At 33.2% G+C, this 13,229-nt stretch overlaps 1 protein-coding gene across 3 annotated transcripts in view; it reads right to left on the reverse strand.

Moving 5' to 3' along the window:
- The window catches only part of LOC115874783 (unconventional myosin-X), a 170,061-nt gene that overhangs the window by 2,854 nt on the left and 153,978 nt on the right, over positions 1-13,229 (reverse strand). For all 3 annotated transcript variants that reach the window (XM_030890060.1, XM_030890059.1, XM_030890061.1), the window contains 2 exons: positions 6,728-6,988; positions 4,351-4,522 (listed from right to left, as the gene is read on the reverse strand). In XM_030890060.1, the coding sequence (XP_030745920.1) occupies positions 4,433-4,522; positions 6,728-6,988 (351 nt within the window). In that variant the 3' untranslated portion in view covers positions 4,351-4,432. The remainder of the gene's footprint in view (positions 1-4,350; positions 4,523-6,727; positions 6,989-13,229) is intronic.

The raw sequence follows: 13,229 nt of genomic DNA on the forward strand, positions 1-13,229 counted from the left end.
ATTTATTATAAGAAATAATATTTTTTTTTATGGACTTTTTTGGTTTGTATTCGAAAATTATATTTTGAAAACCGCTGTATAAGGTACTTCTCATTATTATAATAAATAAATTAATCACTAAATTTCTAAGCACCATTCACAATTTCTTAAAGTAAATGTTAGTAAAATTGTCTTTGGAGAGTTTTAAAATGTAGCAAAAACAATGAAAGTATATATTTAAAGTTATTAATAAAAACAACTAACTAACTGAAACTTAATAACTAAGTACTGAAACATATAGCGCCATAATATCTCGACTTCTGCCCGTTATGCTTGTAACAGGTTGTGACAGCATGTGAACATGTGTTCTCCACCTGTTTCGAACCTCCATCGACAATCGACTGATGAAGCAGCGTTACTTTCCCACTCCGATTATCTCGACCGCCGCCGCCGCCAGTTATGCTCGTAACAGGTTAAAAAACAACGTATCTAAAATGATTGCTTATTTTCTATACGTTATTCTCCAATCCGTTGCGAGCCTCCATCGACAATCGACCGATGCAGCAGCGTTACTTTCCCACTCCTGTTATCTCGCCCGCCAGGCGTTATGCCCGCAACTGTTTCAAAAAAGCTGCTTCTTTTATATCCTATTATTTTTAAGTCGTTGCAAGCCCAACACGACCATCGACCGATGCAGCTACGTTTGCCGTAGCGCATTCCCCACTCCGTTGTCCGTTGTATTTCTCCGCCTGCACCTGTATCGATGGTTGTCGAAATAACATGTTTTCCATCCATACTAGTTGTTTTTTGGAATTGCTTCGAGCCGCATAGAATTTCGTGGTGGTGCAGAGCGCCGACTTTGTTTAACGAGCGGTCGATCTCTACGTGTCGTTATTTTATATCTGTTATTTTTTAGAAGTAGTAACGGTTGCGTTATGTTATTTCTAAATAATTGTTATAAAATAACAGATAGTTAAATAACAACCCATCACTACGCGAATTATCCCACCGATTATCGTTTATGCGAGTTGGCTAGTGGGACGTAGAAGCTAGTCGAATTTCGAATAATGAGAACTGAGTGATGAATTATGGATGACGACCTTGCGACGTTGCAAGTGCACTCTGGAGAACTGATAATAATATGAGTGATTTAGAATTCGAATTATAATCCTATTTTTAAAATCACTCAAAACCTGATAATTCGCGATTATTGAAATAATACGATTTTTCCCATCAATAAAAAAAAACAATTTGATTGTGTAAGGTTTAAAATTAAATAAACATTTGACAATAATATAGTCTCTGCTCAAAACAAAACAAAAATGGTTACTCAGTCTTATTACTATGTATACAGGGTGTCTGATTAATAAATGTTTTTATCACGATGCGGAATCGTATTGATTTTGGCAGTGTAAATAATTTATTAATAAAAGTGCGTAATATTCGTACTAAAACGAGATCGATAGTTATTGTTATGTATAATTAATATTGGACACCCCGTATATGGCTAGTTATAATGGTAATACAGATTTAAGAGAGTTTGTTTATCTTAAGGTTGTAAGTAATTCGTTACCTATTAAAATTCGCTAAAAATCCTTTAAATTTTTAAATCACAAGTCATATACAGCGTGTTCGAGAAAGTTCGATGCTTATGGGCAACAAGTTTATTGTGTTTTCCCTATATGTGTCAAGTTTTCTTTAACACACTATACATATTTCAAATTTTTAGGATTACTGATATTATTTTCTGGCTGATTTTCTACTACTTACTAACTTATTATTAATCAGTAATAGAGATTATACGCATTAAGTTTTCTAATAGGCTTATTAACAGATATCAAAGCCAACATTAGGCAGTAAACACACTATAGTTTGACGTTTCGATCACACACTGTATATACATGTCATGTGACACCCCTAACAAAACTGTACATTAAATATTTAAAATTTGTTTCTTTTTAATACTTTTCATGCCATTTCATATCTGTTATTTTTTATAAAAAATCAGCGTTACTTTTGATTAGTTCCATTGGGTGTACTTACGATAGTCTGTGCAAAGAATCAGGGAAGATTTAGACATATCCAAAAAATAACAGAAATCACAATTTACCTGAAGTTAAAATGACAGACATTTGTTACTATCATTTCGTTGGACAGAATTTAGATATTACTTTAAATAGTTTTTATATCATGTGCTCGAAAGAAAATGGTAACAGTTAGCAGAAACGCTTAACTGGAGTTTTCCTATACGTATCTATCACTGCTGCAGTAAACTATTTTCCTCTTTTCATATCGTAGTTAATTGTATTTCCTCCTGTTTTATATTGTTAATTAATGTTTTTCAAATACTTCAAATAACTATTGAACATCTATCACTGTTAATGTCTAAGAACTTCAGAATAGACAAGAGATACTCAGTGATGAACTTCAGAGTTAGGTATAGTAAAGTTGAAACAGAAATGTCGGCTCTACGCCCTATTTTGACGTCGCTTCCATTCGATCACAGGATACTTCATTTTAAAATCCCTAAATATTTTCCACTGACTTATTAGAAATTCTTAAATTCTGTGCAAATTTTACTTATTATAAACTTCAAATAGGTATGCATTGAAAATAGAAGAGCAAATATTAACGAATATGAAATCTTTGAGATATCATATCTTCAATTAATAGTAATGCATCACTATTATATAAATTATTTTAACACTTTTTTTAAATAATCCTTAAAATTTGTTTATATAACAAATATTAAAATCTTTTGACTCTTGTTAATAAGCACGTGTATTATAATAAGAGACCTGATTTAAAAGTATATTCATATCACCTTTTCCACTTTTTAAAAATTCAGATCAAAATACATTTCTCCACTAAATATTAATCTAATATACATATACATATTATTTAAATATATTTCCTTAAAATGTTAAGAAAACATCAGCCTTTGATACACAACTCTGGTAAGTCCTTTTTTATGTTTTCGCAGATGAGATTATAAATATTACACGACAAAAAGGAAGATAAAAAAATACACATAATTTGATATTTTAAGTTTAAACATTAGTGTGGTCCATTGAAAAAAGAGATTAAGGAAAGGGTGTAATACTATTTTTACATTAGTGCATTGAGATGGAATTGACATCATGGAAATACCACCTTTTATCAGTTTTGTTTGACGTTTCACTTGACGCTTCGAATTTGATTTGAATTTTAGCGAATTTGCTGGCCCTTTCTAAATTTATTTTGATATTTGTTGTTTATTTTATAATTTGTTTTATACAAAGTGTACCAATAGAAAAAAGAATTGAAAGATATTGTGTCAGAACTTGTTACTCGTGCAACTTGTGACAGTTACCAGAAAAAAAAAACATGAAAAAATAACTGGACAACTTTTTACTAGTAAGTAATTATATATGTTAAGTAGTAAACCAGTCAATCAAATAATAAACGTTGATTTAGAATTACCTAATAATGACTCTCGCATTTATTTACTAGTTGTCAAAAATAATTAAGATAAAATTTAAATTAATTTAGATAATTAATTTAAAAACCAGTTGCTTCCTGTCGCTGCTATATCGGTCGTTGCGTAATGCTTCTTAGTTAAATCACTGCTTTATTCGTACATGTTATTCTTTGGAACTGTCTCAAGCATCACTTAAGGGCAATCGATTGACACAGCTAAAAAAGCAGCATTCACTGGTTGCAAAAAAGAAAAAAGTAGTTGATTCCCGGCGTTGTTATCTCAACCCTTGCTCGATGTCGCTGATTCAGACAACTGATTTATTTATACCTGTTTCGAGTGGCATAACATTTCATAGCGTGGCGCCACCAGTCATTTTCAAGGTACACGTTCTGTTACTTTTTAGAAGTAACAACTACCGTATGATCAAAAAAAAACGGCGCCCAGTTGGCTTGGAAATGAACATCTATAACCATCTCCATATAATTTTACAAATAAAATAACAGCGATTTTCATTTGATAGCCATCACTGACATTTTTTGTCTCATATTGTATTTCCATTTATTATTTGTAAATGACTGTTGTAAAATAATATAATAATATAGTTAAATATAACCTATATCTACCAGTAAATTATTGAATGTACAATATATTACATTCTAACACGTTTTAAATAAAATGAGAACGCCACTGATAAACTAGAATTTAAGTTAGCCATACTAAAGTAACACCGCGGTCGCGCCAATTTTGTTGAAAAGCTACTTCCTTAGTCTTTTTATTCAATGTTGTAATCACTGAATATGCAAACAATTTATTCTTTCAATTTATCACATAGACTTTACTGCAGAAAAGTGCTATATGCAAAACCAATAAATAGTTATGAATTTTGAAGCTTTTTGTCCTGAAATATTTACCAGAAACCTGAAATTCCGCTACTTATTTATGCGATCAGTAGCAATTGGTTCCTATGACGTCATCTGCGAAAGTAACCCTCTTCTAGCTTGGCTGAGGTGGTACTAACGGGGCATGCGCATGCAAAGCGCTCACAGGTCTGCTCCTAGTCTGTTCTACTTTCCTTAATTCCACCTAAAACAGAAAAAAATATCTTGCACAGGGTGTCATGTATATTTTAGTTAATAGCTATTTTCGTAAATATTGGTTTTAGTTATAAATTTAATTTACAAATGTTTTAGGGTTTTTTTTCTATATAATCACAATCTAATTTTAGAAATAACAAAAAAAACAGAACTTTCCCTAGATCATATATACTTTCGTGGATAAATCAACGACATAAATTTAGCTTTAAAAAATATGTCTCCAACATCACGAAATGCCATTTTCAAACCTTCTTTATTGCACTTATGAAACGTTCAATAGGTTCGTCTTTCTCGAGGACCTTACTTTGCGCATGCGCATTAAAAGTGGCACGTATTTCCAAAATAATCACAATTTTGTACGGTTTAGAAAGTACAAATTATACATTGTTATGGAAACCAACTTTTCATTGTCATCATATTGACATAATCATATATGACCTAATCGAAAGCCCGTAAAAATTTTAGGTCGCGAAATTATTTTGGGTCGCGACCGTTATACGCGATCTGGCGCTGCTATAGCGGTCGCTAAGAACAACGGCAAACAAAAACAGAAATAATTTTCTCTTGTCAAAGTCAGAATCTTCAAAAATCATAATAATCTTTCAAAATCTAAACCGCTCTCATTAAAGAAATTCCGAAAAGTGTTTATAGCGTCCATTTTCAAAGTAATATTGCTATCTTGCGAGTTTAATTCAAATTTTATTTACTCCAACCGGTGATAATTGTGAAAAAGCGGCATTAAAGACTTAAAAAGCTGTGTTGTGAACTGTGAACTGCAAAAACCATCGTGGATCGTGGCATAACGTCGGTTTCCAATATTTCATAGGTATTTCATACATTTCAGCCTTATATAAAATAAAGTTTCTTGTATGCAACACATTGTATTTTATTTATAAAATTAAACGAAAATAATAATAAATTTGAATAAACAATATTTGGCGATATAATTCCGGAAAAAGCCGAACCGCTCCGAAATTTTTAAAAGTTTTGGGTCGCGACTGTTGCAAGATAAGCGCCAAATAGTGTTTACATTGTCCTTATGGGCACTTTCCAATCTAAATTTGTTTCACTTATCTATGACCTAATCTTATTTCCATTGTGCAACGACGCTTGTTTTTTGCGTTTTTGGTTGGGTTGCGATTTGGTTCGGTTTTTTATTTTAAAAATTGTATTAATTACTCTTTTATCAACCGCTTTTATATAGCCAAGGATTAGTGACCTGCACGGGCCGGTTTTTTGTAGCCCGACCCGGCCCGGCCCAAGAAGAGAAGTAGGTTTTGTAAGCCCGGCCCAGTTTGTGAAAAGTTAAAACTTAAACTAGTCCGGCCCGGCCCAAACCATTAAAATAAAATGATCAAAATAAAATTACAAAAATCCTTTCAATTATAATTATTCCAACTAGTTCTTTGTCGATTCCAGACAATCTATCAATTTCACATAAACATAGCCTAAAAACACCTATTATAATACAGGGAGTCTCAAAGACATGTACAGAAGCAAAGTTGTGTTTATTTAAAGTGCGGAACCGGCCCGGCCCGAGGCCCGACCCCTATTGACAGTGCGAAACCGGCCCGGCCTGGCCTGAGGCCCGTTCGGGCTACCCGGCCCGTGCAGATCTCTACCAAGGATGCAAGTGTGTTCAGTGAGAAGTTAATTATTTTAAGTTTGTGCAATTATATTTCTATTTTTTTTTCGTTGGACTTTCTAAATACTCGTAAAATGACTAGAAAGTAGAAAGTGTTTAGTGTGTAAAAGTTCTAATATAAAGGTCCCCAAATTATCTTTTCATAGGCAAGTAAAGTATTCAGTTGTTCTTTTACTTATATTAAGCCACATGCATACTTTCTGATTAGATTTGGTGGCTAGATCTGGTTAGATTAATTTTTGTGGCAGTAAATATTCAGTTTATTGTTCAAATATAAACATTTTACAAATTAAATTTTTAAAATTAATATTCAAATTTGGCGCGTCGACGCTAGGTTGTCGACAAGGATAGATAGAATAGAACCACCGCGTGGGCAACAAAAAAAGAAAATAAATGGAAGTCGTTGATATGTTTGCGACAGTTTTCATAGTGATTTACTTATCCACGTAAGTATATATGATCTAGGGAACTTTCAAATTTTGACATAATAATCCGGTCGAGTTACCAAAATCCAAGATATATTTCTTTCTCAATATTAAGGAAACTTACCATGTTTTCGTGAAGCACCTCCATGTATTCTCTGATGAGAGTAGCTATTTGAAACGCTTGAGCAGTGGTTAGGATGACCTTGCTCTGTTTGTGATCGCTACCGGTGATGATCATGAGGCAGTTTAGTGCAGGAGAATAAGACATTATGCTGTTGTAATCGTAAGTGCACAGCGTATTTCTGGATCTATGTTCTAGAAGGTGAAGACCTTTTTGGTCAACGGCTAACCAAAGAACCCTGGGCCAGTTTGAGGTGAAAGATTGCTGAAAAGAGGAGGAAATGATATATTAAACGTAAAGCGGCACATATACATTAGGGTGGTTCGAAAAACGCAAAAAAATTTTTTTGTGGAAATCTGAGTTGGCATAGTAAAAAAAAGTGGTAGGATGGGTAAACGATTAAGGCAATTTTTTTTCAGAATTTTCAAAAAAAGTTTAGCCTCGCCCCAGGGGCACTAAAAAAATTTTTTTTTCAACCACAATATTTTGATCTGGAATAGTGTAAAAGTGAAATATACTACCTTACTTATATTGAGGAAAAAAGTTGGAAATAATATTTTAATATTTAGCCGCGCTCCTAGTACTTTAGAATAATTATTTTATTTCTTTGCAAGGTTTTGAGGCACCCCAAGGAACAAAATTTAAATTTCAGCTCTTTGCTTGACAGAAATAATTATTACTTGTGACACAACCAAACTGTATTTTAATAAATTATTTAGTCAACCCATAACTCACCACGGGGAGGTGGCTGCATGTCGATTTGACATGTAATTGCACAATAGATTTGATATATGTAGATATTGTTGATCTGTGCTTAAATCTTTGTCTGGAACTTTTGTATGGGTTTGGTGTTACACGATGCCAGCAATGAACCAATTGGACCCGAAAACGAGTTTGGTCCTTTCGTTTGTCCATCAAGGTGTTGGAGCAGGTGACGTAAGGGCACTTCAATAGAGTGAAGCAAACAAATTACCCACAGAAGTGGTTTTCCAATTTGACCTTCAATAATTCTTATTACTCCGTTTTTCCAACCACTGTTCACGTTGGTGCCATCACAACCTATGGCTTTGAGATTTTTTGGGTTAACAGCATTTTCGTTCATTCAATATACTATTGGCTATGTTTAAGGCAGTAACTGGCGAATTTATCGATAAGTGACCAAAATATTTTCCTTCTGGCTCTCTATCAAAGCTATGTGTTCTTCTTGTTTAATAATCCGGCGACCTTCTATTTGCGTCATTGTTTGATCCTTTCTGCCGTCAAAGTAAATACCGTATGATCGAGAAAAAACGGCGTCAGAATCGAGAATAAAAAGGCTATGAAATAAAGATCGCTGTCAATTTATATGTAAATTTACATAGGAAATGTCATCAATTGTCATTTCCCAGCCAACTGGACGCCGTTTTTTTTTCGATCATATGGTAGCTTTAATATCTCTTCTTTCTTCGGTTGCTCTTTCTTGCACGTATTTTCTCTTTTTTGTAGTTCACGCCGGATCTTATTTTTATCAACAACGTTTACGGGCTTATCGGATGAAATAAGTCCAAAATCAATGTTCTGTTTGATGCACCAGTCTATTTGGGCAATTTTAGGCAATGGAATTCGAAGTTGGTTAGATATTTTTTAATTTTTTTCCTTGGGTTGTAATTTTTGTAAGGAATATGACCACTTAAAATATTGATCTTTAACCAAATTTTCTTCACTGGACAAAGTATCGTTCGCATTTTCATCAGATGAGGTCAAATCGGACTTGTGACTACTGGTAGAAGGCAAAGAATATCTTAATACCCTAGAAGTCTCGTCTCGCTATTTTGCTCGGAATTGAACGAATAGACGCGCGGCGTTGCCTTGTTTTGTGTGTACTTTCTTGAATAGTTTTAAATTATAGTTTTAAATTTTATCTATTGCTATAATCAGTCTTTCCGTTCTCCGCATTCCGCCAGTTTACATATAATATTATCTTATATAATTCCAGTGTTATAGTTTTGGTTACCGAACTCCGAACTCCGCCGAAACGGCTTAACCGATTTTGATGAAATTTTATATTATATATTTTATATATATTCAGTAGGTCTGAGAATAGGCAGTTATATATTTTTATACCCTTAAGTGATAAGGGTAGTCCACCCCCATTTTTTTATTTTGCGAAAAAAAATTATTTTTTTTTATTTGGCATTAAAAAATACAAACAACACTAAATTTTCACCGTTCTACCTTCATCCCCTATTTTTTAATAGGGGTTGTTTTTTTAATTTTTTGTTACCATCTCCGAAACGGCTTGACCGATTTTGATAAAATTTTATATGTATATTCAGTACGTCTAAGAATAGGTTGTTATCTATTCTTATACCCTTAAGTGATAAGGGTAGCCGAGAGGGTAGCCCACCCTCATTTTTTTATTTTTGGAAAAAAAATATTTTTTTTATTTGGCCTTAAAAAATACAAAAAACTCTAAATTTTCACCGTTCTACCATCATCCCCTATTTTCTAATAGGGGTTGTTTTTTTGTTACGATCTCCGAAACGGCTTGGCCGATTTTGATGAAATTTTATTATGTATATTGAGTAGGTCTGAAAATAGTTTGTTATCTATTTTTTATACCCTTAAGTGATAAGGGTAGCCCATTCCCATTTTTTTATATTTTGAAAAAAAATATATTTTTGTTTTTTTAATTTGCATTAAAAAATACAAAGAACCCAAAATTTTCACCGTTCTACCATCATCCCCCTATTTTTTAATAGGGGTTGTTTTTGGCTCTGGTGCACAATAGGTCCCCACGCATTTAACACTTTTTTGGGATTTTTTTGCAAGATTATCTTAAACTGAATATTTTTAAGCATAAAAATTGTTGGATGAATGTGTTTTATCTTTAAAAAGCGGCAAAAAACGTATTTTAGGTACAGGCGACGGACAGTAAATATGTTAAATTTTCTACACGGATTCAGTAAAAACATCACATATTAGTACTTTATTACCTTATATAGACGTGGAATGATCTAATTTAAGCACAAAAATGTAACGAATCTTCTTTGTAAGCATAAAAATTAAGAAAATATATTTATTTACATCAGCTCAAGCTAGCAATTTTATGACTTTTTCGATTGACAGTTAATCGATCATCGGTATGTCATCTATGGCCTTCGCATAGAATTTGCGACGTTGTCAATAAAATTACTTTATATGATTTTCTTCTGAAATAAAGTTGTTGTGGAGGGACTTAAAACGGTAAGTTATCACTTTAGTGCAACAAAAATTGAACTGTCTAGTAGCTTATTCGTTAGTGTGGATTATTTTAAAGCAATTTCTGAAATAAAATTTGCGGATTTTTCAGGTTCTACGAAAATATAAGTTTTTTTAATATATACTGTTTTTCGACGCGTAATCAATGAAGTTTTGTCATTAGGCTCAATTAGGTTAGCCTGGTTATTTGGAAGGTGGTAATGCATTGGTTAGCCTGGTTATTTGGAGGGTGTTAATGCAATGGTTAGCCTGGTTATTTGGAGGGTGGTAATGCATTGGTTAGCCTGGTTATTTGGAGGGTGTTAATGCATTGGTTAGCCTGGTTATTTGGGGGTGTTAATGCATTGGTTAGCCTGGTTATTTGGAGGGTGGTAATGCATTGGTTAGCATGGTTATTTGGAGGGTGTTAATGCATTGGTTAGCCTGGTTATTTGGGGGTGTTAATGCATTGGTTAGGTTAGGTTAGATAGGCTGGTTATTTGGAGGGTGGTAATGCATTGGTTAGCCTGATTATTTGGAGGGTGTTAATGCATTGGTTAGCCTGGTGATTTGGAGGGTGTTAATGCATTGGTTAGCCTGGTTATTTGGGGGTGTTAATGCATTGGTTAGGTTAGGTTAGATATTCTGGTTATTTGGAGGGTGGTAATGCATTGGTTAGTCTGGTTATTTGGAGGGTGTTAATGCATTGGTTAGCCTGGTTATTTGGGGGTGTTAATGCATTGGTTAGGTTAGGTTGGTGGGGAGTGTTTGGAAGTACGCAGATCACATCGATTTCGGAATCTTACTGAACAAATCCGGGAAAAATATATTTTTAAACAATTGTGCTAAATACTGTGTAATGATTTTATTGTCAATTTATTTTTATAGTGTTTTTGTTTTTGCCTCGTTTATTATATTTTTAATTTTTCGTGTTCTTAAAGTGCGTACTAAATGTAAAAAAAATGAATATAAAGTAGAACGTTTTCGTCGATTTTACACAGGGTGAGTATGGCAACACTGTGCATAACCTTGTATTTTACTGTCTTTATGAAGGTTATAATAGGGAGTTTTCGCATTGAAATGTAGTGAAAATTTGGAATTTTCAATTATTTTTTTTCGTAGAAAAAGTGGTTCATCCAACAATTTTTTTCTTTTAAACCATTCCATTAACTATGGGATCCACATTAAAAATTAAAAAAAACACGATTTCGTGGGGACCTGTTCTGCACAAGACCCGTTGTTTTTTTAAATTTTTTGTTGCCATCCCCGAAACGGCTTGACCGATTTTGATAAAATTTTATATGTATATTCAGTACGTCTAAGAATAGGTTGTTATCTATTTTTTATACCCTTATGTGGTAAGGGTAGCCGAGAGGGTAGCCCACCCTCATTTTTTATTTTTTGAAAAGAAAAAAATGTTTTTATTTTTTTAGTTGGCATTAAAAAATACAAATAACCCTAAATTTTCACCGTTCCACCATCATCCCCTATTTTTTAATAGGGGTTGTTATATTTTAATTTTTTGTTAACCATCTCCGAAACGGCTAGACCGATTTTGATAAAATTTTATATGTATATCAGTAGGTCTGGTTTGGTTTGGTTTGGTCACAACCTATTCCTAGGTTGTTATATATTTGTTATACCCCTAAGTGATAAGAGTGGTCCACCCCAACTTTTTTTTTTATTTTTTAGAGAAATTTTTTTATTTTAATTGTTTTATAGGGAGTGCTTATTTTTTTGGGTGTCCAAAATTTTCTTCTGGGTACTCACTTTCATCACTTAAGGGACCTCTGTACAAAATTGTATACTCCTAGTCCTAGAACGGATTTTACATAAAAATTATACAAATTTTTACCCTTAGTTTTATTTCCTGAATGAATTCCAAAAATCGCTCTAATTATTCAATTACGCTACATAATAAACTTCTGTGCAAATTCCTATATTCCTTGAACAGAATTTATTGTTCCAAAACGTTCAAACCCCTCATTTCACACCCTTAGAGGGCGAATTTCCAAAAATTGCTTCCTAGTGCTAAATTACGTTACATAAGGAACGTCTGCAAAATTCATACTTCTAAAACCGATTTTAACAAATTTTTGTACAAATTTTCATCCCTTATTTTTTGGGGGATGCATGCCTAAAATTCGCTTCTAGGTACTCACTTTCATCATTTAAGGGACCTCTGAACAGAATTTCATACTCCTAGTTCTAGAACGGATTTTACATAAAAAATTATACAAATTTTCACCCCTAGTTTTACTCCCTTAAGGAATGAATTCTAAAAATCACTCTAATTATTCAGTTACGCTACATAAGGAACCTCTGTGCAAATTTTCATATTCCTTCAACAGAATTGTTTCAGAACGTTCACCCCTCATTTCACACCCTTAGAGGGCGAATTTCCAAAAAGTGCTACTCAGTGCTAAATTACGATACATAAGGAACGTGTGTGCAGAATTTCATACTTCTAAAACCGATTGTAACAAACTTTTGTACAAATTTTCATCCCTTATTTTTTAGGGGATGCATGCCTAAAATTCGCTTCTAGGTACTCACTTTCATCATTTAAGGGACCTCTGAACAGAATTTCATACTCCTAGTTCTAGAACGGATTTTACATAAAAAATTATACAAATCTTCACCCCTAGTTTTACCCCCTTAAGGAATGAATTCCAAAAGTCACTCTAATTATTCAGTTACGCTACATAAGGAACCTCTGTGCAAATTTTCATATTCCTTCAACAGAATTGTTTCAGAACGTTCACCCCTCATTTCACACCCTTCACACGGGCGAATTTCCAAAAAGTGCTACTTAGTGCTAAATTACGTTACATAAGGAACGTGTGTGCAGAATTTCATACTTCTAAAACCGATTGTAACAAACTTTTGTACAAATTTTCATCCCTTATTTCTAGGGGATGAATGTCAAAAATTAGCTTCTAGGTACTCACTTTCGTCACTTAAGGAAACTCTGTATAAAATTTCATACTCCTAGAACTAACATTTTTTGCACAAAATTTCACCCCCCAGTTTCACTACCCTTAGGCTATACATTTCCAAAAATCGCTTATCAATGTTCAAATGCGCCACATCTGTGCAAAAGTTCATACTCCTAGTAGGTACAGATTTTTTTTGTATAATTACACCCCTTTATCTAATTACACCCTTTATGGGTCAAATTTTAAAAAATTACTTTGTAGTGCTCATCTTACGAATTAATATTCTCCGTATTTACTCCAGTTTCCTAATACTAGCACAGATAACACATAATCATACTAGTTAATTT

This window comes from Sitophilus oryzae, unplaced genomic scaffold, assembly GCF_002938485.1.
Source record: "Sitophilus oryzae breed Bouriz unplaced genomic scaffold, Soryzae_2.0 scaffold_1297_pilon_pilon, whole genome shotgun sequence".
NCBI classification, from domain to species: domain Eukaryota; kingdom Metazoa; phylum Arthropoda; class Insecta; order Coleoptera; family Curculionidae; genus Sitophilus; species Sitophilus oryzae.